Consider the following 25,907-nt stretch of genomic DNA (forward strand, 5'->3'; position numbering starts at 1 on the left):
CCTGCCAGGTCTCCCACGTCCAGCACTGCTCCCTCCAATCCATTCTCCACCCTGTGGCTGACCCTCCTGAAAGTCCACGTCCTACCACATCACTGCCCTTGTCCCTCTGGGCCCAGGGAGCCCAGCTGAAGACAGGGGAGGAAGAGACCAGTTCCCTCGGGCTTTCCAGTTCATGCCCCCCGCCCACCCGGCTGACTCCCCCCACACTGTCCACCTGTCCTTCAAGCCGACCTCTGGCCTGCCTGCTGCCACATGTCCTTCTCCACGCATGCTCTCAGGCTCCCCCTCCTGCCCTGTGACCAGGACTCCAGGGACCCCCTTTTCCAAGTGGCTCTCAGGGTGCCTGTCCGAGTCCTCGCTCTCGTCTTCCACAGGGACCCTTGACAATCTAAACGCATCCACCGTAACCCCAAAAGCGCAGGTTCTATTGTGTGTCTGTTTGGAGTAGTCTTTACGGTTCTTAGATCTGAGACATTTACATGTTTGAGTGAGAATTCTTCGTTCCTGGCATCTGGGCAAGACCCTTCCACGTTCTCGCTCTCATAGGATCCCCACAAGGGGTGGGCTAGGTAGGCAGGGGCTATTACTTCCGATTTACTGGTGAGGAAACTGAGGCTTTGACGTCTGCCAGAAACTGCCCAGCCAGGGTCTAAACCCAGGCCCTCTAACCGCACACCCGGGCTCTTCCCACTCCGCTCTGTGGCTCCAAACTGAAGACGAACGGAAACTTGTGAGTCACCAAGGTCACAGGAGACAGCTGCTGGGACGTGTGCTTGGGCGGCAGGACCCGTCCTAAGCCTGGTCTGAGGACTCACCTCTCACTCGCGGAAGTCATCCCGGTGGAGAAGCACCGCCTGCAGCCCGGTGAGCCCTGTACTCCTCTGGGGTGTTCTTTGAGCTCCTCCAGCCTCTTGGTTATGCCTGCTCCCGACAGTCCAGTCCAGTGTGCTTCCCTGTTCTCTTCACAGCACCCACAAAACTCACAGACAAGGCAAACACACGGTCAAACATTTACCAGAAGAATGAAAGCAAGTGGGCGGCCTTCTTCCTTGTTTCCGAACACTGCTGGCCCTGCCTCAGCTCTTCCCCCTTCCCACGCTGCAAAGCAGGGCTTCCTCTTCCCTGCGCTCCTGTTGGCTCTTCTGGCGCCTGCTGTGAGCACTGGCCCCCTGAGCTAGCAGAGCTTTGCCCAGCAGCTGAGGCCTCTTCAGCTGGCTGTAAAAAATATTACCAGCAATTAAGCAGGACTGTGCCCCCAGGTAATAAACCAGGAAGCTGGAACCAATGGCTTTAAGGCTCTCCAGGGAAACAAGGCTGCTGCTCATGTGCTGGGAGAAGGGGCTGGAGACGAGGTCAAAACTGAACCCGCCAATGCAGAGGAGAATGTGACAAGGTCTCCCAATGATCAGAAGTGCCCATGAATTTTAAATGGTTACCCTGTAGCCAGGTGATCTTCTGGGACCAGATGGGAAGTAGGCCCCAGGTGTCCTTGTCTGTCAGTTCACTGCGTCCATCAGCAGCTCCCCTCTCTCACTGAATTCCTTATGCCTCCCAGCAGCTCTCATCCACCCATCTGTGCTGGAGACGGGGTGGGTGTGTCTTGTTCTCGTCCCCATTTCCCTTCTGCAGCGTGGAGGTGGTGTTCAGACTGGTGGAGCCATGACCTGGAAGGAGCCTGGATCCCTGAAGCAACACTGGAGGAGACCAGGAATAGCTGTTTGAGACTTTACATGAATAAGCAATAAACTTCTACTATATTAGAGCCATTATCTGCTTCGCAGTTTGCTACAGCAGCTAGTCCTCTCCCTAATCAATACACTGGATTCTCCATTCACACTGCTTCTGCCCCAGATCCCGCCCTCTTTCTTCACTTCCTGCCTGGACCATCATGAGAGCTCTCTAGTGGTCCTGCAGCCTCCAGGCTCCGGGCTCAGTCCACACACACCTGTCCCCAAAGCCCAGCTCAGACCTGTCACCCCCCTGCCAAGCACCCTCCCCTACTCTTTACCCACAGCCCTAGCGCTCCAATCCAAGCCGTCCAAGAAGTTGCTTCAGCCCTCTTTTCCAGCCTAACCTCCACTGGTTTCCTGCATACACTGACAGGTATTCTAAAGTTGCTTGTTCATCCTTAAACAAAGCCTTCCGTGCTACCATGGATCTTTAGGGAGCAAGGAACAGAAATCCACTGATGTCGCCCTGAGTTCAAGGGGCTCCCTACCACTCCCCAGCAAGGGCTGGGGCCCATCCGGGAAGGTGCTGGGAACTGGAGCCAGTCTTGGGAACGGTTCCTCCCCTCTCGTGGCCAATAGGCCTCGCGCGAGCGTATTTCTCCCTCTTGGCATTTTTGCTTCAATCTACTCCCTCCGTGGCTCAGTCTCTTTGTTTCCTTACGATTTCCACTCTCCCACAGCTTCCACTCACCACTGCCTGACTCTAGTTCATGGCATACTTTATACTTCTGCCCCCCAAATTCATGGGCTCCTTTCCAGGGTTGCCCCCAGTTCCCACTGCCAAGAGAAAAGGTCTGCCCCAGTTCATCACTCCCCCCAGGTGGGACACAGGCCAGTCTGTCTTTGGCTCAGTCACACACCCCTTACATCAGTCCTCGTAGGGCTGCCGTAACAAAACGCCACATACCCGGAGGCTGAACCTACAGACATTCGTTATTTCACAGTTCTGGAAGCTGGAAGAACAAAGCCAAGGTGTCGGCAGGTTTGATTGCCACTAAGGCCTCTCTCCTTGGCTTGCAGAAGGCTGCCTTGTCCCTGCGTCCTCACCTAGCCCTTCCTCTGTCACATGCATCCCTGGTGTCTGTGTCTGTCCTGACCTCCTCTTCTCATAAGGCCGCCAGTCAGACTGGATTAGGGCCCACCCCAACAGCCTCATTTTAACTTAGTCACCTCTTTAAAGACCGTCTCCACATACTGTCACATTCTAAGGTACAGACGGGGTTAGGGCTTCAACATAGGAATTTGTGGGGACACCATTCGGTCCATAACGCCCGTGGTCTAGGCCGCCCTGGCGGAGCGGAGGGGGTCACAGGGGCAGTGAGCAGGCACCGTCGCTGACAAACTCAGGCCGTTGGTGTTCGCCCGCCTTGACCCCTTTCTCCCACCCAGGCCCCGCTCTCCCACTTCTGCCCATTGGCTCTACCTTAGGCGTAATTTCTGACACGACGTGTCCCCGATCACCCTGGTATAATCCTCTCTCTCTCGGCCCGGTCTACATCTACCTTATGGTGTGTGTCTAGGCCTCCTTTTTCTATTTGACACACTCACGGAGAGGTAGTCTGGCGCAGTGGTTCAGACTGCAGACCTTGGGGCCACCTCCACCATGTACTAGCTGTGTGACTCTGGGCCCGGTACGTGGGTAACCTCTCTGACCCTTGGTTTTGTCTAAGTTGCACCGACTTCATGGACATGTGCGTCTGCAGTGACCTAATACCCAGGAATGCTCAGGAGGGTGCCTGGCCCTCGTGAGCACTCAGTGAGCCTCAGCTATTCGGGGCACCTGCTCTCTGCCAGGCGCCGGCTGGCATGAGACTACATAGTCACGTCCCAGTTAACTGTGTCCAGGCCTCAGCTCCCCCAATAGGTCTCAGTGGCTTAGATGTCACAACTAGATCTGATTCAGCATGACGTCTGGGATTCAGGGGGGAAGGCCCAGAAATGCTTCTTCTGAAAATTCAAAATAATGAAAGAAAAATGAAAATGACAGAAATATAAAGGTCAGGTACAACATAACTCTCTTCTCGGAAGCCTAGAAACAAAGAAACACTGTCAATGTGTTTTCTCTGGAATCAGGCCTTACCCTTGCCTGGAAGCAGGTCTTGGTGCATCCATGCTGCATGGCTTGGGGAAAGACTTGCAAAGCGCTTCTTCTTCTGGGCACACGGAGATGCTCTCTCTTCCACGAGTGCCCATCTGCCAGATGCTTCCTGGCTCCACTGCCCAGACTTCAAATTGATATTCTAAATTCTTGAATTATCATGCTGGTGTTCCTCACAACCCTGCCATTCCCCTCTTCACACCATTAAAGAAGACTCACTTTGAATTGCCACTGACCACCCTGGGGAGGTTGGGAAGGCAGCCACCTTACAGCAGGAGAAACACGAAGACACTTGTTATGAAATGTTCAAGTTTAGCAACATTTCACCCACATTAATCAAGACCCATGTCTCAGGGGCTACCATGCTCCATAATGACCCCTTCTGAACCTGAAGTCAAACCTGCGTGATAGATTTCATTTTCCTGCTCTCATACTTTCTCAGTTGAGTATTGAACCCAAAGGCAGAACTTAACATGATCTGGAGAATATGTCAACATTCGCTTTACTCCACCATTCTAACCCACACATGTTTGAACATCACTTCTCCTGTCCAATGCACAGCAATTCCTTTCTGAAGCTTTGGTGCATTGGAACACTTGTCCTGCACTCATCCAGGTTACTGCACCGGAGACCTCTTCCCAGCAGCCACGAGAAGACACTGCAGTCGGTTGGCAAAGAACCAGGAAACAGATGACTGTCTGTACCAGGGCCCAGCTTCGGAAGGGTTCCTGTGTTTGAGCCCTGAATCCAGCAGGGTTCAGAGTTCAGGTGGCATGGCAGAAGGAAATTCAGCAGTTAATCCTAAAGGCTGTGTTTGCCTCCCGAGTAGTTGGGAGCTTATCACAGGACAGCCTCTCTTTATTCTATAGACATACGGCTTAATTATTAAACTTAGAAACAAAGGAACCCAGATATATGGAAGACCTAGTGCGATTTCTCCATTAAGTAATATCGGCGGCTTTCTGGGGTGGGTATGACCCTTGACTACAAACCGTTTTTCTCCCTTTGAAAAAGAACGAAACTAACCTGTGTTCCGATCCTGTCACTCACAGGACTGGCTCCTCCTACGGGCAGAATAAAGACAAGCTCCTGAGCTGGGCATTCAGTGCCCTTTGTGATGTGGCCCCAGGTCATCTTCCCGGACCAGACTCAGCTCTGGATCATGCACAGGAAGGCTGGGCTGACCTCTCAGGCGCCAAGCACCTCCCCCGTCCTCGCTCGTTTACTTATGTCACAGGTATCTACCACGTACCCAGGGGCCAAGAAGTATGCTAGTCCCTAAGGACAGACACTCCAGGGACACAGGTTGGCCAAGATCTGGGCTAAGGCACAGAGTCCGCCCTGGAGGGGGTTTTGGTGCTTCTCAATTGATCTCTGATGGAATACAGAGAATGAAGGGAGAGGTCAGTGCACCAGGAGGCAGGCTGGACAAACGGCTGAGGTGGCACAGCAGGGCAGAGACAGAGCAGCAGACCAGACCCTGCAGAGGCCATTTCTAGGGCACCAGGAGGGGGGCCCACTGAAACCAAAGGCCAGCCACAGTGAGGCCCAGGTTGTTTCTGGGCCGGGGCACCCAGAAACCTACCCTAGTGCTGCCCTGAAGAGCTGCATGACTTTGACCAAGGCCCATCCTATCCTCGGCTGCAGTGACCCCCTGTGTAAAGTGAGGACGTCAGAGGTGATTTCGAAAGACCCTTTTTCCCTCTCCAACACAGCTCGGATGTCACCTCTGTGCAGCCTTCCCAGACTTCCCTCACTCACTCCATTGCTTCAGGCAGACTCACACCTCTGAGCATTCGGCGATTATCTGTACGCATGTCTCCTCTCCTCCAGACCTAAAGCGCCTTATCCAGCACTTTGCCTCATTAGAATTATTAGAAAATATGTATTCAACAAATGAATGAGGAACTTCTAGATCTGTAATCCCTATGCTGTCCACAAGGTGGCGATTTGTATGTGTGGCCACAACACAAACCTTGCATTTTGGTTGAACCCCTGGGGGAAAAAATGCTGAAGGGAAGAATGGAGAACCAGGAAAGACTTTCTGCAGGTTTATTCCCTTGCTCCCCGTGGGAATATGCTCTCCCCTTCCCCCTACATTTAAAGTATCTGTCTGTCAGACAGTAATACAGTCCTGAGCTACCAGCGCCAAGCCTGGGTCCCACTGTATCCAGCAGGCCAGGCAAGGCCCATGATCTGGCCCTCCCAGACCTCTCCAGCCTCACCTCCAGCCTCACCTCCAGCCTCCCGAGCTTCCACACCCCCACATAGCTCTACAGCCTGGCTGAGCTTTTTCCTTGTTCCTGACTATACCGCGTTCTCTCTGGTCTTCGAGCCTGCGGACACACGGTTCCCTCTCTCTGCCCGCCTTCCGGACACCACCTTCCGTCTCCCCAGGATTCGGTTTAGGAAGCATCTTTTCCAGAAAGCCTCCTTACCCTTGCCAGACAATAGACGGGGCCTCAACTCTCTTCCCTGCTGAGAGAATTCACCCCCACTTTTCCCCAGAATTCTATGGGCCTACGGTGTTAACTGGTGCTCTGGGAACCAGGGTTCACTTTGCTATGGGCTGTAAGGCGGCTTTAAAAAGGAAATAGATGCTAATCACCTGCAAGCTTTGGAATGTTTTCTCTGCTCAGATGCCACAGGCTCAGGTTGGAAAGTGAGTCTTCCAACCATCTTCTCAAAGAGTCGCTGATATAATGCTCTCCCTACTACTGAAAAGGCACATGGATCAGGTGTAAATTGTGCCTCTTCGATTGTGTATCCCAACCTGCGTGAAGCACTCCTTAATTTCCTAATACTGACGCCATTTATTAAACCAATGTTTGCATGAAAGCAGGCAAATCATTCCCGCACACATTTATTTGCCCATCACGACCACATTTCACACAGCCCAGGTCTCAGGGTCAGACACTGTGCGGCGAGAATGGTGGCTCAGAGTGAAGGATGTAAAGATCCTCTCACTCAACCCCTGATTCTTTTATCCCCTCCATACTCCTTGCCAAGTCGCATCCTTGAACTCTCCCACTGACAGGGAGCTCACTACCTGTGGAGTAGTCCATTCTCTTTTTGGACAGCTATGACCATTTGAAAGTTTGAACTTACCAGGAAGGATGTCCCTGAAATGCAGCATGGAGTTTATCTCTCTTGTTTTCCAGTCCTGCTTTATTCATTTAACATTATAGGTGTTTCCTTCACATCATTAAACAACCTCGAATTCCTTCCTATACATATGACTACATGTGTACAAACATGCCATCACACGTGACATGAAACTTACAATTGCTATTTCGCTGAACAGTATATTACAGACATTTTTTTGTTTCAGTCAACCTACTCTCCTTCCTCCTCTTCATTGCCCACCTAGTCCTCTGTCGTTGAAGGTGCCATCACTTACTGAACCATTGCCTACCAGTGGGCATTTAGATTGTTTCCAAGTTGCTGCTGTAGTGACCAACTCCAGAATGAAATCTTCACACGTAGTGATATGTCCTTAGGAGAGATTCACAGAAGGGCACAGAGAGTCAAGGAGTGTAAGTACTTTAAAAGGCCATGCCAGGTTCAAGGCAGCAGCCTCTGGATGAAACCGAGCATTAATAAGCACATGGTGAGTGCTGTACTGACATTGTCATACTAAGTCCTCATCACCCCCTACCTCCACCCCACGAAGCCTGACCATACCCGTCCCATGCATTTGCTTGTAAGGGAAGAGCTGGAGCGGGCCAGGCAGCTGGCCCTGCTCTGACCACCACATAAAGTGGCCTCTGCTGGGGCTCCTTTTGGGGGTAACGCATCCCCTGCAAACTGGGAAGGGCCTGGGCTTGAAAAGCAAGATGGACACCACCCAAGAGCACTGTGGCTGGTCATCCTAGACTCCAAGAGGCTTTCTCCGTCTCTAGGAGTGCAGAGAAAGCAAGCAAGCAACATGGGACAAATGAGGGCGAGGGGGTGAAGGGAAGAAAAGCCATCCATGAAGCCTGGTCAGCACTTCCCTCCCTGCGTCTATTGTCTTCATGTGGCCACACGTAAATTCCAGCAATCGAGACTCCCTTGTGTTTTTGTCTGAGTCCTCTGCCAGACTCGGCACACAGAACCTGGCTCTGGGCAGGCCTGGAGACCGCATGAATAAGTAAGTGGCTGCAAGAGCCTGTTCCACGGTGCCTTTCCAACGTGCACTCCCCATTAAGTCACAGATATGCTGACACGTGTGCGCCAGGACATCCCACACAGCGTTACTTGTAGTAACAATAGGACCAAAAACAACTGGTTGAATAAATGCAGTTTTCGCGCAATTAAATGCTGTGCAAAGTTTAAAATTCCAAAGCCAGTCCTAAATAGATGGCCGTATCTCACCCAAATCACTCCTAAGCAGAGATGTACCACGACTTTATGCAGCATTAAGGGGAGGGGAGGGGAACTAATTAATGCTCCACTGATTGTAAAAGGGGTTGATTTCAGGCATAAGAGGTGGGGAAACTGTGGGAAATACTATAGGTGGGAAAACCAAGCACCGAGTAATGTATAGGGCATGCTACTGTGTGTCTGTGTATGTTTAAAGAGAGGGGCTATATAATTACGTGTTTTTTATAGGCAAGCAAAATTCCTTAAAGGTACACCAAGAACCTGATAAGAAGTGCCTCTTGAGGCTGGGCGGGGGAATTGGGACGCAGGAGAAGGGAAACCCTCTTTATACCGTTACATTCATTTGTAAACTCTGAAATTTTAAACCATATATTCCTTTTTTAAAATATAACTTTGAAAACTACAAAATGCAAAATACAATGGCGCATACTTCTAAGAGGATTAAAGGACATAATATTTGGAGCCAGCCTTGTGTACAATATTGGCTCTACCATAGCGACTTAAGGCAAGTTCCCGCTCCTACTACCCTTGGGTGTCCGACAGCGGGTCTACAAACATCCCTCTGGCTCCGAACCCGGGCAGCTGGGAGCCCACCCCGCCGCTCCGGTCCCGGGCCGGGCTGCCGTCTGCGGGCACCCCGCGGTGCAGGCCCGGCCAATCAGCGGCTGCGGGGCGGGTGGGGTGGCGGCGCTGTGCGCGCGGAACGGAGAGCGAAGCACAGGCGCTACTGCTGTCCCGGAGCGGACCATGCCACGCTCACCCGTGCTCTTCCCGCTGCTGCTTCTGCTGCTGCCGCCGCTGGCCCCCGGCCTCCGGCTCCTCCGCGCTGGCGGCCGGCACCCAGAGTGCGGTCCGTGCAGGCCGGAGCGCTGTCCAGCGCCAGCGCGCTGCCCGGCGCCCGGGATTCCAGCGCGCGACGAGTGCGGCTGCTGCGCGCGCTGCCTGGGTGCGGAGGGCGCGAGCTGCGGGGGCCCGGCTGGCGGGCGCTGTGGCCCCGAGCTGGTGTGCACGAGCCGCGCCGCGGGGGCGGCGCCCGAGGGCACCGGGCTCTGCGTGTGCGCGCAGCGCGGCGCCGTCTGCGGTTCCGACGGACGCTCCTATCCCAGCATCTGCGCACTGCGCCTGCGCGCCCGGCACGCGCCCCGCGCGCGCCCAGGCCACCTGCACAAGGCACGCGACGGCCCCTGTGAATTTGGTGAGTCGGGCTTCCGCTGGGCAGTGCTGTGGTGGGAGGAAGGGGGACCCTAGACCTCTGGGGTATTGGGGAAAGAACGTCCCTCCTCACCTCCCAGCGCCAACGCTGCCTAGGCAGTTTTTCTTATCTGGCAGTGGGCGCAAGGAGGCTGGGGCAGGAATTCACATGCTACACCCTCCCTTACCAAGTTCATGGAGACACCAGACAGTGAGCTGGTGGGAATTTGGGGAGCCTGCTGTCCCTTTTGGTACTTAAGTACTTGCTGATGCAGTTATTCACAGGCCTGGTATGTTTGCCTCTACAAGACTGGGAGTTTGAGAGTGGGAGGTCCTCATTGAGTTCAAGTTCCTGGGTGTGGGTTGTTTGAATGGAGAGGGAGGGGACGTGAAGAAGCCAGAGGAGAAGGAGCTCCCGACCAGAACTTGGGATTTACTGGAGCTGAGCACCAGGGCTGGGACCCTGCTGGGGATTCCTGAGGGAGCTCCCACTTAGGGCAGGTAAGTCATTTGCAGACCTAGGCTCTGAAAAGATTATAGTGCCTTCAGGGGCAGATCCAGGTTTTGTGGGGCTAAGGCTTATATAATTTGGAAGGTCCACTTTAAGTAAAGGAATCGAAAATTTATCATTGCCTGGGACCTAGAAGCTTAAACTTCATTAACATCACAGTAAAGTTGCCTGTGGGTGTAATTGCTGCCCACCTTCTACATGTACTTTTTAAAAAACCAAACAAAGATAAACCAAAACCTTAGTAAAGGGATGCCCAGAGAAGCACCCTGCTGGCCCATTGTATTTTGAAGAACTGCCCCTTTCTACGCTGCCTGGAGGGGGCAGTGGAGAGTCTAGGGTGAGTCCCAAGGAGTCCAGCTTGGGGTTCTGGCCCATGCCTGGAGATCAAGTCCTAACTAAATGCCTAAGTCAGTGTAGTGACTTCAGCTCCAACAAGGAGGACTTGGGGGTGGGGGGGAGGCCTTAACAGGCATTGGGAAGTTTCAATGATTATTTTCTCCCAGGCATTCCGGGCAGATGTATGTCCAGGAGACGCAAGTTGCTGTGTTGTCGGAGACGGGGCAGGGAGCCTCCTGCCCCAGAAACATGAAAACTGTGTGCAGCCCATCCGCGCTGCAGCCTCCCTGGAGCACGGGAAAATCGCCACTGGCTATTCCGAGTGGGGGCTCCCATGGAGGAGAGAGCTGGCTGGCACTTCCTGTGCTGCTGTTTCCCTGAGTGACCTTGGGCTGGCCCATGCCCTCCCTGGGCTGTGTCAGCCCCTGTGGAGCCACTGTTGAGGCCCCTTTGTTTCTGCCCCGTGGCACGTAAACAGTCCTGTTTCCTTCCTTTTCCCAGTTCCTGTCACTCGATTTTACAATCTGCTTTCCTCAGCAGTTCATTCACAGGCGGGTCTCTTTGTCTGCAGACAGGTAATACTTTCACTCCACGCACAGGAGACATAAGTGCTGACCAGGTCCCCAGAATCTGCCGGCGTAGATGGTGTCAGATGATACTTCCCTGGAGTGGTGTTCTGTTCCCAAGAGAGATGCCTTGAAGATGTTTAAGACATTTACCCAATCTGCTATTACGGGGAGCAGATTGAGACTCCGGTGGCGGGGGAGGGGGGAGCAGTGCAGGGGACTGACCACGGTGACCAGTACAGCCTGACCAGCTCCCAAGTCCCCTATACCCTGTTTTGTGCTCTTTGAGGACAGGACTTGATAGAGTTAAGTCAGGCAGGTGGTGGTTGCCATGGTTACCAGAGTGAGGCCAGATGGCAGATGGAAACCCCATACTCCTAATTCACTGAAAATTACCAAATGACAAGTAAATGTGACAGCCCCTCCACTCTGATCTATGGGCCCTGAGGCGCACCCCAGGCACGAGCCCCGGGCGTAAAGATGTTCAGGGAGCCAAATGGAGGCCATACAGAAGCTGCTTTTAATGATCCCATTAGTGACAGGCATCAGGCCTCCCCAGAATCTCCCATCAACCTGGCACTGTTTTCCCGTTGCTTTTTGTCCTGAGGTGTCTGTCTGGCCCCTGCCTCTTGTGTCCTGGTCAATCAAGAGGTTGTGGACAGGGCATCTTTCCTAGCGAACAACTAAGGCAAAAGTGGCACCCCACTCTGTGCTGCCCTAAAGCCATCCTCTATTCAGAGGACACAGCAGAAGCACTTTTTAACGACGCCCCTGGGGACCCCGGTTGAAAGGAAGCAGACTGAGTCCCAGCAGCGGCCGCACTGCCTCAGTACTGGCGATAAAACCACCCCTCCGTGGTGCCTCGCCTGCTCCTTCAACAAGGGAACTCCTGGCTTTAGTGGAGCGGTGCGTCTGTAAATATGTATTAAGTTCCACCCAGTGTGGGAGGTGTTCTCACACGTGCCTCTCCGGAGCATTTGGAAACAGTTTTCAGGCTTAAATGCCTCCTTTCCTCCTGTGCTCTGAAATGACCCAAAATGCCTAATGCAAGTAATCCTCTGATCAACACACATTTATTGAAGACCCACTGTGTTCCCACATATGAATAATTCATTCTTTACTGTTGGAAATTGCGTTTGCATCCCATCTTCTTGCTCGATTTTCACAACTACCCTGGCCAGGTCTCACTCCCATTACATAGAAGGGAAAGCAGGGGGTACTCCCTGGAGCCACCTGGCTATTTCCCAGCTGAGCTGGGCCTCCAGGCTGGGTTTTCCTGGCTCTTCTCAAGTGGGGCCATGCACCTCTAGCCCTCTGGCAACCAATTCGGAAGGTGCTGCAAATTGGCTGCTCTTGAGCCTGGAGGGTTTCTCAGGCCAGATCTACCTTCTAGTTCCCCCGCCCCCCACCCAAGGTTTGCTGCCGGTTCCTGTTTAGCACTGGGTGATGGCTCCTGAGAGGAACAGGGTAGCATCACAGAAGGGGAGGCATATGAATGGAGCCTTGAAGGACGAGTAGAACGTTCCTGGGCTGAGGGGGAGAGGCACAGCATGAACCAAGACACAGAGCTAGGAGGTCCTGTGGTGAGTGTGAGCAGTGACCCTGCGGGGCAGCCACCCGGAGCTGAGGCCCAGAGTAGTTTAGTTCCAGGCTCAGGGGCGAAGCTCCATTCCATACTAAACTATTGGTTTTCTTTCTCAACTGTCAGGTCGCCTGGCATTAAGTTGTCATCGCTGTCATCACTTTAAAAGGCTGCATCTATGCACTGTGACCACTTGCTGACGTTGGGAGGGGGTCAGACCCTGCAGACAGCAGGTTGATGTCCTGTTTTGAGTGCAAAATTACATAGAAACAGGGTCCCATGTCAGTGCCCACCCGGCCACTGAGCCCCTGAGGCTTCTGTGAGCTCTTGAGATCCTGAATCTTAGCAAATTTACCTCGGTTGAAATTCCAGCTCCACTTAGAAATCTGTCTTTGTGAAGCATGTGTTACCAGGTAACCAGGAGGGGCGGCGAATGCCACTTCGTGAGAGGGACAAAGGAGGGGGGGTCTCCTGCTCAAAAGCCTTTCATGCTGAGGGAGGGGTTTGAGGCGCAGGCTGCAGGGAGCAGGATTAAGCTGTTTCTCCTTCTGCGTTGTAACGTGACTATTAGCATAAATTATCGGAGCTGCTCAGTGCGTTGGTCAGTAAACCCTTTGGTGGTGCGCCCTTTCCTACAGGTAGGTGGGGCCCCAGGGGATGACTTTGATATTCTTTCTTTCCCTAGCACCATTAACTCGAAAGAAATCTCAGAGGCATTTGGGAAGGTCGTTCGTTCCAGCTATCAAGGACGTAGCTGACGGGGCAGGGGGACAGATCCCCACACACTGTAATAATGATACGGATCCCTTTGATTTGTACAGATCCGCACATTTAGTAATGCAGTCACACCCATCTCTCCCTGCGCTCTGGGGGACAAGGGCTGAAGTCGTCACCTTCATTTGCAGATCGGGAGGAAGTGGTGAGCAAGCTGCCCACGCTCCTGTGGCTGGTGACTGGACCCCTGGGCATCTGAGATTCCCTTGGCACATTTTGCCCATCCACAGAGCTGCCGTTGTCGGGACACGCCTGGGTGACTGTTGTCTGTCCCCCGATGGGCAGAGTTGTGCTGTCCCAGCGTTTCCAGGGCTGTTGCTGGCGTGAACAGAGGAAACAGGCATTCTAGCAAGGAAGGGCTAGAGAGACAAAGCTGGCACATTCACAGACCGGGCCGACCAGGCACCGTCCTCCCTGTTGAGAGCTACATGACTCCAGTCAGAGGCAGGTGGGAAGGGAGGCCCTGGCTCTTCCAGGGGGGTGGTGCCCTGGCTACTGTAAGGCCCTACCCTCAGGGTGCCATAACCTGCCGAGTGCCCAGGTCCCTCCGTGGAAGTCTTTACAGTTGGCAAGGGGTGTGGTAACCTCCTCACAGCAGCATGTGGGGAGGGGAGGAGGGCGGGGGGAGAGTGGACTCCCAGGCTCATTTTAAAGAAGAAACTGAGGCCACATCATAGTGCTGGGGTGTGGCAGAGATAGGATTTGACCGTGGGTTCCTCCTGCCTGCGGTGGTCATGGCGTTGAGCATCCCAGTGCCGCCCTCGAATGAGCCCTTGGGGACAGTAGGGCTGGGAGTGCCCTGCTGGTGTTGAGGACGTCACCCATTCAATGGTGTCTTCACAGGAGCTGTTCGCTTGGGGTGAAGCCTGAGGGGTTTCATCCCCGGGCAGAAAGGGGTCAGCGTAGCTGTATACCCACCCTCACACAGGCCTGCCGGCAAGAGCGGCCTGCGGCTGGTGTCTGGGGACCAGGGTTTCAGGACTGGTGGTGGTGGCTCACTGCCTGCACTGAACAAAGGACAGCTGGGCACCTGCTCTCTGTCTGGGGGCCTGGAACTGCCGTCCGTAGCAGGCAGAGGGAGCCTAGGTGACCGGCCCCAGTGACAGCCATCAGGCCCCGAGTATCTAGCGAGCTTCCCTGGTAGGTGGCATTTTGCACATGTTGTCAGAATCCATGTGCCTTTTCCCTCTGCTGGTCTGCGTTGTCTCTTTCCGCTGTGATGAATCATAGCTGTAAGGAAAACTGTGCTGGGTCTCGTGGTCCCCCCAGCAAATCTTGGAACCTAGGGGTTGTCCTGGGGGCCCCCAACACAATCACCAAGGAATGCTTTCTTCCACTAGAAGGGCATCCACACAAGAATGACAGATGTTTCACTCAAAATCAGTGTGGAGTTAATGGACTCAGGGGCCTGGATTGAAGTCCCTGTCCCTCCACACACATCACCTCTCAGAGCCTTGGTTTTCTCATTTGTAAAATGGGGACAAATGCGGGGCTGGTGTGAGGATGAAGAGAGTAGGGTACGTGGAAGTGTCACACAAGGAGAAGGCAAGCTGGTGTGGACAGAACCTGGGGCCAGAGCCTGGGGCTGGGCCTGTAGCATCGCCCCACATTTCAGGCTGGGTGGCCCTGGCTCACTTCCCCAGCTGGTGGGACTGCTGGAGAGGCCGGAGGGTTCACAACCCCCGAAACAGAGGCGTGCCCAGCACGCAGCAGGCCTGCAGTGTCAGCCAGGGGCCTTGTTACCAATATTACGATGGTGATGATGGCTGGTTGTAAAGAGCTATTAGGGATAAAAAAATATTTTCAATTTAAAATCAGACGTGTCAAAATTAAAGACAGATGACTGTGACAAAGAGACACGGGAGGAAATTGTTCGAGATAACTGTTCTGTGTCTCGGTTACAGTAGTGTTTGCACGACTGTGGGCATCTGTCAAAACTAGAACTGTGCACCAGAAAGAGCGAATGTACCGTATGGAAATTTAAAATAAAAATTTGAATGCCACTCTGTCATCCAACGTAGGGGGCTCTTTTGTAAAACAAATGGCACTTTCTGCCGTGAAATCAGTGGCAAAGTCAGAATTTCCAAGACAGGCTGTCTCAAGTGTAGTTATTGAAAGAGAGGGAGAGGAAAATGCAAGGAGAGAAAGGTGAAATGTGATTTACTGGTTTATTCATTTAGGCCTGAAAGGGATTGATGAAATCTCATTTAAAATTTATGACTTTACATGCATGGAAGTAAAACATGTTGATTAAGCGTCCCTTTGGAACCCGCGGAGGGCCCTGGAATAAGACGTGGTTCTGGCCGTCCCCACAGTGAGCCCTCCGAGGATCGGACTGGGCTCCGGGGAGACGCGCTGGCAGGAGGACGTGAATAAATCAGACCCTCTTTGTCAGTCTGTGCAGGTGGGGCCCCTGCCAGAGAGCAGGGCTCCTGTGGTGCTCTGTGGCGGCCAGGCAGGTGGCTGGGGCACGTCGGGCAGTGTTAGAAGCCCAGGACCCTGCTTCACTGCAGGGGACATTGGCTCTGCTCAGGGTTGTGGTAGGGGTTTGGTGCTTAGAGGGCGGCGAGATGGGCACAGCTGAAGGAGTGCACTGCCCAGGCTGCGGGGGAGGAAGCCTGTGGGGGAGAAGGGCAGCGCCTCTATCCATTCACCGGCGGCCCTTGGGACACCCAGGGGGCTGTAGGGCTTCAGAGGGCAGCACTGGTATAAACTGGTGGGAGGCACAGGGAGGTGGGTTTTAGCTTCAGTGAGGGCAAGCTTTCTTACCTGCAGAGCCCTCCAAGGATGGAAGGGCCTGGCTCCGTAGGTAGTGAGCTCTCTGTCACTAGACGCATGCAAGTGGAGGCTCGATGAGCACCTCATAGACACGGCACAGGGTCTTGGGGAGTTAGGCTTCTCTGTTTGAGACTCTGCAGCTCTAAGACAGTTTCCCAAAGTTGGGTTTTGTTTTTCGTTTTTGGCATCCGCTTGACAGTTTGCTTCCCAGTTTGTCCGAAGGAGCCAGACCAGCCTCTTTTCTGCGTCCCGTCCCCTCCCCTTTCCCTCCAGCCTTCAGTCTCCCTCTCTTTGTTCTCCTTTTCCTCTCTCAGGCTGGCTTGCTGCACTGTCCTTGAGTCACCAGGGAAGCCCCAGGAGTCCACACTCTCTGTGGTCAGGTGGCTCGAGAATGAATGTGTTTGCTCTTTTATTTGTCCTGCGTTTCCTCGCCCAGCCATCTGTGTACCAGACCTGCTTCTGACCCCCACTTTCATATCACGCTAACTGAAACCGTCACTTCCACACTCGTCATGTGGTAAGGCCAGCGAGTGCCCTGTGAAGGGTATTGTTCGCATCTCACAGAAGAAGCAGAACCAAACAGAGCATTTTCCTCTCCCAGGACCGCATTTCACCTTGCCTAAGACACCATGGGGTCAGGTGCAAGGGTGGGCCAAGCTTGCCTTCTTGTGCAGGTGAGACCAGGTGGAAGCACCTGGGCTGCAAGGCAGGCTCGGATTCAGCAGGCGAACGCAGTGCAGAGCCACTGGTCCTGGACTAGAACACACCCTCCCAAGCGCTGCACGATGGGAAGCCATCCACCTGTGGGCTAGGGGGTGTATTCCACACAGAGGCAGGTACATTGAAGGACCGATGGACTTGATTCTTTTAGTCCCAGTGTGGGCAGAGCAGATGCCAGGCACAGAGAGGAGGGAGGAGAGTGGAGTGTCAGCTGAGAATTCCTAATTCAGGTGCCCGCATGCTCTCCAGTCCCATCCAGTGAGCCCACGAGCTCCCTCCCTCTCCTTTCTGCAATGCTCTGGCAGCCTCCATCCACATCACCTGATTCCCAGTCTCTATACAGCTTCCAGGCCAGCAGTTTTGCTACTGGGGGTGGGAGGGTGTGTTGTGGGGGAGGCCAAGTGTGGCGTCTGTGAGTCTGTGATATGCAAATGAGCGTCTTGAAAGGGCCGCAGGGGGTCTCCGCTCTGGGGTGGATGCAGCTGTTCTACATGACTATTCTTTGAAACACCCTCCACGGGAAAGGAGAAAGGCCCATCTGTTAGAAGACTGCTGTTGCTGAAGCGACACCAGCCCCTCCCAGAGCCCTATCCTGTCGTTGAGCCGACAGCAGATGGCAGCCGGGCCGGGGGGAGTGTGATGAGACCGGAGCTCTGCCACAGACATGCTGCCTGATTTTAGGTGGTTGCCTTTTCTCTCTGGGTCCCTGTTTTCCTGTCGGTAGAACAAAGACGATGAGTGAGGAAACAGGTAGGCATCCTTCAGGGTCTGAGTCAATCTCGTTCCCATGATTCCTTGCCTGAGAGTTTGTTCTTTGTGCGTGGAGAGCTTTGGTCGGCCACTGCTCTCCCCACTGTAGTCTGTCCCAGCAGGCTCTTCGCAGGCAGGGAATTGTAGAAGTGGGGTCCTTGGGACCTGGCAGGGTAACGGTTGTGCTTCCTTGTCTTCGCCACCCAGCTCCTGTGGTCGTCATTCCACCCCGAAGTGTTCACAACGTCACCGGGGCACAGGTGCACCTGTCCTGTGAGGTGAGGGCCGCGCCGCCCCCAGTCATCACGTGGAGGAAGGTACTTACAGCCAAGAACTCGTGCGTACGTGTGTGTGTGGGGGCGGGGGTGTAAATGTTTTCTTCTAAGTGTGTTTCTGTGTGTATTTTTTGTGTGGATCCGCGGATTTTAAAAGGATACCTTACAGGGGTGTCCAACCTTTTGGCATCTCTGGGCCACACTGGGAGAAGAAGAGTTAAGTGTCTTGGGCCCCACATTAGATACATTGTGACACGTGATCACAAAAACATCTCATCATGTTTTAAGAAAACTTAGGATTTTGTGTTGGGCCGTCGGTTGGACACCCCTGTTATATACCATTCCTCTGCCTGCAGGTTTATGCCACAAAACTTTTCCCCGAAAGCTCTCCCCAGAGGAGGGCAGCTGCCATCCATCCTTCCTGTGGCATCTGCTCTCTTGGCCACCTAGCCGTCCAGGAAGTTCTGCTGGTTGTCTAGCCTGGATCAGCTGGAATGAAGCCAGAGGCTGCTTCACTGGGTTTGGGTTTTAGAAACATGCGTGGTGGCAGCTAACCCAGTCCCGTTCCCAAACTAGATCCTCCTGCAGATCAGTATTTGAGAGACGAGCGTGAGTCACAGCAGAAGTCATCCCCTTGTCACAAGAGCCCAGAGAAGGGCCGGGGTGTTCTTAACTGCTTCCGTGAGACAGTGGTGGGGTCCACATCTTTGCTGTCCGTCGGGGTGTGCTGTCTGCGCATAATTAGGGGTTTAAAAGCAACAGACATTTCAACAGGAGCAAGAGCTAGTAGGGTTTTGGCCTTCGGGTCAGCGGGGAGATGAAGACAGCGAGGGTGTCTGTGGGGTGGCATGTACCCGGAAGTGCCCGGTTTTACTAAACCCCTCCTGGTTTTCCTGTCCTCTTTAGGTGACACAGTCTCCTGAGGGCACCCAGGTGCTGGAGGACCTGCCTGGGGACCATGTCAATATAGCTGTCCAGGTGCGAGGGGGCCCCTCCGACCACGCGGCCACAGCCTGGATTTTGGTGAATATCCCGTTTGTTTAGGACTACTGGCTATGACGGACTGGCCCGTACAAAGCACCCTTGACATTTCTGTAACTCGTTACACATCGCTTACCCCCTTCTCACTGGACGCCGTGAGAACTGCCAGGGAAGCAGGGCAGGCAGTATAACCCTGAGAACACGGGTGACCTTCGGCGGCAGGCAGAGTTATGGCCCCAGAAAGGTGTCCACGTCCTAGGCCCGGAACCCGTGGATGTTTCTGTTATGTGGCAAGAGGGGGTTAAGGCTGCAGCTGGAATTAAGGTTGCTAATCATCTGACTTTCATAAGGAAGTTACCCCAGATTATCTGGGGTCGGGGGGCCGAGGTCATCACAAGAGTTCTTTACATGTGGAAGAGGGAGGCAGGAGAGAGAGCCAGAGAAATGGGAGTGTGAGAAAGACGTGACCCACCATCGCTGGCTTTGAAGATGGAGGAAAGGGGCCACAGGCCAAGGAATGCAGACTGCCTCTGGACTGGAAAAGGCAAGAGCCGCGATTGCCGTAGGGCCTCTGGAAAGAAGGCAGCCCTGCTGACATTGTGATTTTGGCCCACTGAGACCCTGCTGGACTTCGGCCCCAGCAAGGGTAGATGGTGTGTGTGTTGTTTCAAGCCACTAAGTGTGTGGAGATTTGTTACAGCGACCGTAGGAAACTCGCCCAAGACCACATGGCCAGTTGGAGGGAGGATGGCACCTCTGCGTCCTCTCATGCCACTTGCAGCAGTTTTGCTAAGAGGAGGGAATGCCATGAGTTTGAAGGAGCAATGGAGTGACAAGACAGGTCCATGTTGGCCGAGTCACTCTACCTCTCTGAGCTTCAGGCCCACAGTTTTAAAAAGAGGGCTTTGGATTGGACAGCATCCAAGGGCCACGTGACTCTAGTAGCCTGTGACTTACCTGCTAGTCTCCTAGAACACAAGGAGGATAACCGTGCTCCCTCTTCGCCCACCACTGGTGCAAGTTCAAAACGAGATGGTGCGTGTAAATCCTCCCCGGTCTATAGGGCGACTCGCAAATGATAGAGGCCACTCTAACAAGAGGAAGCAAGAGAGGAGAGGGCTGGTGTGGACCTTCTCTGCAGGGGCAGGAGGACAGGCTGCCTTCCGGGGGGGTCTTCCCCACTGCCCCACCACCCGTCTGAGGTTTGGTGACTCTTCTCACCCAGCTCAGAAACTCAGAATGCAGTTGGGTCCATGGCTTTTTCAAATCTGAGCCTCTGTGTCCACAATTATAAAAAGAGAGCTTTAGACTAGACAGCATCCAAGGGCCCCGGGACCCTAACCTTCCCATACTTTATTACGAGAAAGTGTGGAGGAAAAGGTTTTCTCTGGTGTTACTTCGTGAAGGCTGTCTGCATTAGGGGCCCTCGTGGGCCATTACTTGGGCAATAGATTGTTATTCTTTTAATTTGCAATGTTTTCCTCATACCTATCACCTATAAACTATACCTATCACCTTCAGTAAGAGGACCAGCCCTGGCTGGTGTAGCTCAGTGGACTGAGCGCCGGCCTGCAAACCAAAGGGTCACTGTTCGATTCCTGGTCAGAGCACATGCCTGGGTGGCGGTCCAGGTCCTAGTTGGGGATGTTCGAGAGGCAACTGATTGATGTTTCTCTCTCTCTCTTTCTCCCTCCCTTCCTTCCTCTCTAAAAGTAAATAAATAAAAAAAGAACAAAGAGGACGACGTAGCTCACAGTAAAAGGCAGGAGTGCAGAGGAGACATTAAAATGAGAGCCACGTTAGAGGGCACTGGAAGGCAAGAAGAGAGACAGTGAGCTCTCGCTTACCCTGAAAAGGAGTAAGCGTTCAGCGGTCTCATCAAGGCTAAATACGGGAGCGACTGGGCTGTGCCATATGGAACTACAGCAATTTGCCTGCTTTGTTTCTAGATCAACCCCCTGGGAAAGGGAGACGAGGGGGTGTACCAGTGCCATTCGGCCAACGCGCTGGGGGAGGCCCAGTCTCGTGGCACGGTGACAGTTAGTGACCTGCGGATGTACAAAGTGCTTCGTTTCCCAGCTCCGGATGACCGCATGTGACAGAGTAAGTACACGTCCTAAGTCATTTGGGGCATTTATTCACTTGTGGCACAAGAAATTGAGATGGTTTATAAGATGTGTAATAAAAAAGAAGAAGAACACATAAACCAACGAAACCAGAAGGGTACAAAACAAGAGTAGGAACCTGCTACATTAGCAGGTGGTATCTCTGGTATGTTCTGCGTGCGCATCACTCTGGGCTTCCCACCTGGCATGCGCGTCAAGAGCTGTGAACAGTATGGGCATCCAGAAGGTGAAAAGGACCAAAGGCTGCTGTTTCCGAGGTGGAACCCAATATTTCCCCCAGAATCTCCTAGAGAGGGCAGACACTGACACGGTGTCAGCACCCATGTGAAAACGTGCCCACCGAGAAGAGAGCGTGAGCCTTTTGTCTCTGTCTGGCTCCTCCTTGTCGGCAGCTCCGCCGTTTCCAGGTGCCTCTCAGCAGCACATCTGCAAAGAATCTGCATCTCCCTGGGCCAGGTGGGCCTGAGTCCTGAGTCACCTGGGAGAGAGTGGGGTTGCAGCTGTCCCCTGCTAACAGGTGGACCGTGAAATTAGGAAACGAACCCTTGTTAGCCAGCTTCTGCTGCCTAAGAACCCCCAAACCTCGCTGGTTCACGGCCACCAACATTTACTCTTGCTCACCTTTCACGTCAAAGCGGCGGGTTTACTGTGGCTCCGTTCCATGTGTTGTCTTCTGTGACAGGGACCCAGCGGGGGGAGCAGCCCCGGTGTGGAACGTGTCCACTCTCATGGCAGAGGGGATGAGCAAGAAGCCACGCCACGCACACAATCTCATTTAAAGTTTCTGCTCAGGCACAACGGTTGTCACAGCTGCTTACGTCCATTGGCCCAAGCAAGTCCCGTGGCCACACCCTGCCGCACAGAGGCGGGTGGGAGTCTGCTCTTCTCCCCGGAGGCCCAGGGCAGGGAGGCACGGCCTCCTGCAGGGTGGGAGGACCTGTCCTGAATGGGCACCAGCACCAAGGCCTGCTGGCAAGTACTTAACAGAGCAGGGAAGACGGGAAGCAAGCTTGATAGTTTGTGGAAAGCAGAAGGACTTTGCCGTGGTTGTCATGCGTATTATTCTGTCTGCAGCCACTACTGTTAGGCACTTTCTGTGTCCAAGGCCTTACATCGGGTCTGTAGGGGATGCACGGAAAACAGAGGAGTGAACGCCATTAAACTACAAGGAACGTGATGCTGAGGAAACACGGGGCGCGTGAGTGTGAGGCGAGTGAAGCAGCTTAGCACTGAGCAGCTGAGGAAGCCTGCACTGCGGTTTCCTAGGGGGTCGGAGGATGGGGGTGCACGTGGTTAGAGCTCCTAGAAGTGAGGAGGAAAATATAAGGCCAAGTCATCAAATAGAAGTGCAGCAAGGAGATGGCTTTTACAGTTGCCCTGGTGCTCGACTTTCTGTTTTATTCTTATAAATATATAACAAAAAGTCAAGTGTTGGGACTTTTTGTCCTGTATGCTTGTATGTGCGTACATATATGTTATACATACATGTATGTGTGTCCATATGTTCCATGTTTTATTAAGTACATATAGTTTTTAAGTATAAATATGTATATACCTTATTTAAAAAAGCAGAATTGAGCCTTGGCTGGTGTAGCTCAGTGGATTGAGTGTGGGCTGCGAACCAGAGGGTCGCCAGTTTGATTCCCGGTCGGGGCGCATGCCTGGGTTGCGGGCCAGGTCCCCAGTGTGGGACATGGGGAAGCAACCACACATTGATAGTTCTCTCCTCCTCTTTCTCCTTCTCTTCCCCTCTCTCTAAAAATAAATAAATAAAATATTTAAAAAAAAAAAGCAGAATTGATACCTGGCTAGGAATACAGTCCATCATAGATGAGTTTTCAAAAGGGAGCCATGGAATTTTAAGAGCATCGGCACCTCCCGGTTCCCAGGTTCCCTCTGCAAGGTGCACTGTGGGCGGCCCTGCTTGCATCCCTCCAGAGATGCAGCGCTCACTGCCACAGGAGAGCCGTCTCTGGGTTTTCCAACATCTGGAAGTTTTTCCTCGTAGTAAGCTGGAGTCCGCCTGAGACATCGCCTGCAGCGCTCCTCGCCCAGTGGAGATTTAAAGTTGAGGGTCATTTCCCACGCCTGCCACTCACCACGCAGTTGGCTGCGACAGAGCAGGCTTCTTTCCTCTAATTCTTTTCCCTCTTTCCTCCCAGGCTCTCAGAAAAACCGATCACAGGATGGCAGAAAACTCAAGTCCTGGATCACTTTGCTCCGTGACAAGTCGGAGAAACCGTGTTTGTAGAAGACCCCTTTTGTATGTTTTTAAAAACTAGGTGCAAACTAGATTCATGTGCAGACGTGGTTTTTAGCAGGGCAAACACTGGGGAAACAGCCTGCGCGTGGTTTTTTATACTTTTGAAATGAATTGCTCCCTGAGAATTCTTTTCCTAACTGCTCCCTCCCGGGGAAGATCACGTCACGGTACATTTGGAACTCTAAAGGGCTAGACGGGGCATGCGGCAGCTGTGACTCTTTACCTCATTCGTCTGCGGCTGATCAGTGGGGCTCGGTGACAGAGTGTGTGTTGTAGCAGGAAGGAGAGGGCCCTGCTGTCCCCTGCCTGACCTCTAACTTGCTGTGTGACCTGGACAGGTCCCTTCCCTCTCTGGGCCTTGATCTCTTCACCTGTGAATGTGGCATTTGGACTAGATGTTACCCGTGGCCCTTCCAGCCCTGCCATGCAGGAGTAGGGTGGCCCTGTGGAAAAAATACGGGCAGTGTGGTCTTGGCATCCTTTTTGAACTGGTATTTCCTCAAAAACGAAGGCTGTTGCTTCATGCTCGGGTATGGACAGCTGGCTGTAGCTTCTCTCTGTGCTGGTTTCTCATCTTAAAGAAACAGTTTACCTGACTCAGGGGCCCCGTGGCTGGGCGTCTGGGGACCAAGATGTCCACTTGCAAACAAGCCCAGCATTCTGTCACCCAGCGGGCAGTGGAGACCTGGCCGTGCTCTCGGGGGGTGGGGGGGAGGGGTGGAACGGAGTGCAGTAGAACATGTTTCACTTAGAAATGTTTTCACCTCACCCAGGAATGAGGCTTGCTTGCGTTTTTTAAATGAGGAAAGAAAAAAGGAAAATATTTGATATCTGGGACTTAAAAAATAGATATCCTAGGTGATTAAAATTTTTAAAATTGGGATCCCACATGTGGATAGCCCTTAAAGTTCACGAAGCCATCTGTGGCCGCTGCCCCACTCCCGGACAGCAGGGAGGGTGAGGACTGGTGCACCTCCCCCTTCGCAGATGAAGAAACTGGGCCCCGAGAGTAAAGCACTTGCCCGAGGTCTGCAGGCCTCTGAGAAGGACCAGAACTCGGGGTGCCCGGCCCCCCGGCACTCTCTGCACTGCGTGGCGCTGCTTCTCAGGATGACCTTGTAACCACCTAAAGGAAGATGCGGCCAGCTCCACGGGTTTCAGGGATTCTTGTCCAGGCCCACCTCTCCTTCTAAAGCAGAGCCTCATGCTGCCCATTATGGGCATGCCGTTTTGGGGTCCCTTTTGGACCTGCATTTTCTGCCTTTAAGGCTGGCTGTCCCACCTCTGGAATATTGGGGCAGCATCGCCGTGAAACACTGCCCAGCAGGAGGCTGGCCTGGGACTCTAGAACCATGAGGACCTTTTGGGACCTCGGCCCTGGCCTGCTGTGTGACCCTGCACAAGTTCCCAACACTTTCTGCACCTTGGTTTCCTCATTTGAATAAGCAAGGAGTGAAACTAGGTGGGTGGTTTTCAGACTTGAAAACGTTGGAACCCCTTCTTTGAATACAATTAGAATTGAAGCTGATCAAAGTGGAAGCTCTTTCTGTTGTTGGAGGTTGGGGCTGCTGGGGGCCTGCTCACAGCCCATCTCCACTCAGCACCCCCACCTCTCTAATGGGTGGACAGACACTCAGGAGAAACAGGGAAGCCGAGGCCCCAGAGAAGGCAGTAGAACAGCGTGCATCCGCAGATACACACACTGAGCGAGATCAGGTGCATCCCCTCACATCTGCCCAATCGAAATCGGACAGCTGCACGTAGACACAGAGAGCAGGGTGGGCGGAGCCCCGGGAGCATGCAGCCGAGCCTGCAGACTGCTTGAGGCTGGGTTTGCCATCATAATTACGTGCAAAAATCATGATAAATGTTACCCTGTCTGAACTTTTCACCAAAACCAAAAACATGGTTGTCCCACCTGAACACCTGCTCAGCGGTGAGCGTGCCCAGGCCTCTGCAGAGGCTGGAAGAATGTATGCTGTGGCCATTACATCTGGAAACACGATTCCCCAGAGAACCTGTGCTTTCTACCTACTTTCATAGACGTGACGATGTCACATGACCCCTGCACCCTGCAAATAAATGTTTTTAAGGACAGTCTTTGTGGTCTCTTTGTTGCTGGGATGCTGCTGGAGGTGGTCCAGGTCCCACTGGTGCTTCGTCACCCTGATGCCTCTTGTCCCTGTTTCGCTCGCCCACAACCTCCTCACCTCCCACCTGGGCAGTAGTCACAGCCCCACCCAGTCACCTTGCGTGCAGTTATTAACCAGTCCCAATCGTCTGCTGCTGGCCCGATTCCCCTCGCTCTCCCTGAACTTGGGTCTCCCATGGTATGAGCATTCTAGGGTTTAATTCACTCACTAGACCTGCCCTCTGTCATCTTCCACACGCACCAGACTAGCATTGTCCAGAGGACAGAGGGGTGCAGACACTGGCGATGTGAACGTGGGTGGGACCTGGGCCCAGCCCCCTGGTGAGACTTGAGAGGGGATGAGTGGGATGATGTCTCTGTCCTTCCAAGGAAGCACAAAATGTCTGCTTTGTGATCAGAGTGGGGGAAGATCAGGGAAGACTTCCTGGAAGAGAAGAGGAGGCATCTGAGCTGGGGACTGGAGTGGGTGTGGGGATTCCTGGCTAGGGAAACAGCGAGTGAAAGGAGCAGGGGTGGAGAAGTGCAGCTTCATTTGTGAACAGGGCGCAGTGACTGCTGTGGTTGCTGGGAGCTGTGGGGGCAAGTAGGCGGGTGGGGGCCTTAGGCCACACCCCTAAATGCCACTAGAAGAGGTTGGACTTGACGCCAAAAGCAGTAGGCAGCCCGAATCTGTTTTCTGTTGTCAACTGAGTTATAACTAGGCTTGAGG

General features: G+C 53.4%; 2 protein-coding genes across 3 annotated transcripts in view; one reads left to right on the forward strand and one right to left on the reverse strand.

Moving 5' to 3' along the window:
- LOC112304380 (stimulated by retinoic acid gene 6 protein-like) overlaps positions 1-1,202 on the reverse strand; it is a 32,155-nt gene extending 30,953 nt beyond the window's left edge. Inside the window, exon 1 of the mRNA XM_045195287.3 lies at positions 816-1,202. Coding sequence (XP_045051222.2) covers positions 816-835 — 20 coding nt within the window. The 5' untranslated portion in view covers positions 836-1,202. The remainder of the gene's footprint in view (positions 1-815) is intronic.
- A 7,721-nt stretch (positions 1,203-8,923) lies between these two features.
- Positions 8,924-25,092, forward strand: IGFBPL1 (insulin like growth factor binding protein like 1). Of its 2 annotated transcripts, none has more exons than XM_053915674.1 (5): positions 8,924-9,388; positions 17,609-17,718; positions 18,583-18,699; positions 20,607-20,760; positions 22,946-25,092. In XM_053915674.1, the coding sequence occupies exons 1-4, from the start codon at positions 8,941-8,943 to the stop codon at positions 20,754-20,756; spliced, it is 825 nt and encodes a 274-aa protein (XP_053771649.1). In that variant the 5' UTR covers positions 8,924-8,940; the 3' UTR covers positions 20,757-20,760; positions 22,946-25,092. The 2 variants fall into 2 exon arrangements, with proteins under 2 accessions (XP_053771649.1, XP_053771651.1); XM_053915676.1 differs by having other exon boundaries at positions 18,583-18,654.
- Positions 25,093-25,907: the final 815 nt, after the last annotated feature.

The sequence above is a fragment of the Desmodus rotundus genome, chromosome 1, assembly GCF_022682495.2.
Source record: "Desmodus rotundus isolate HL8 chromosome 1, HLdesRot8A.1, whole genome shotgun sequence".
NCBI lineage: Eukaryota > Metazoa > Chordata > Mammalia > Chiroptera > Phyllostomidae > Desmodus > Desmodus rotundus.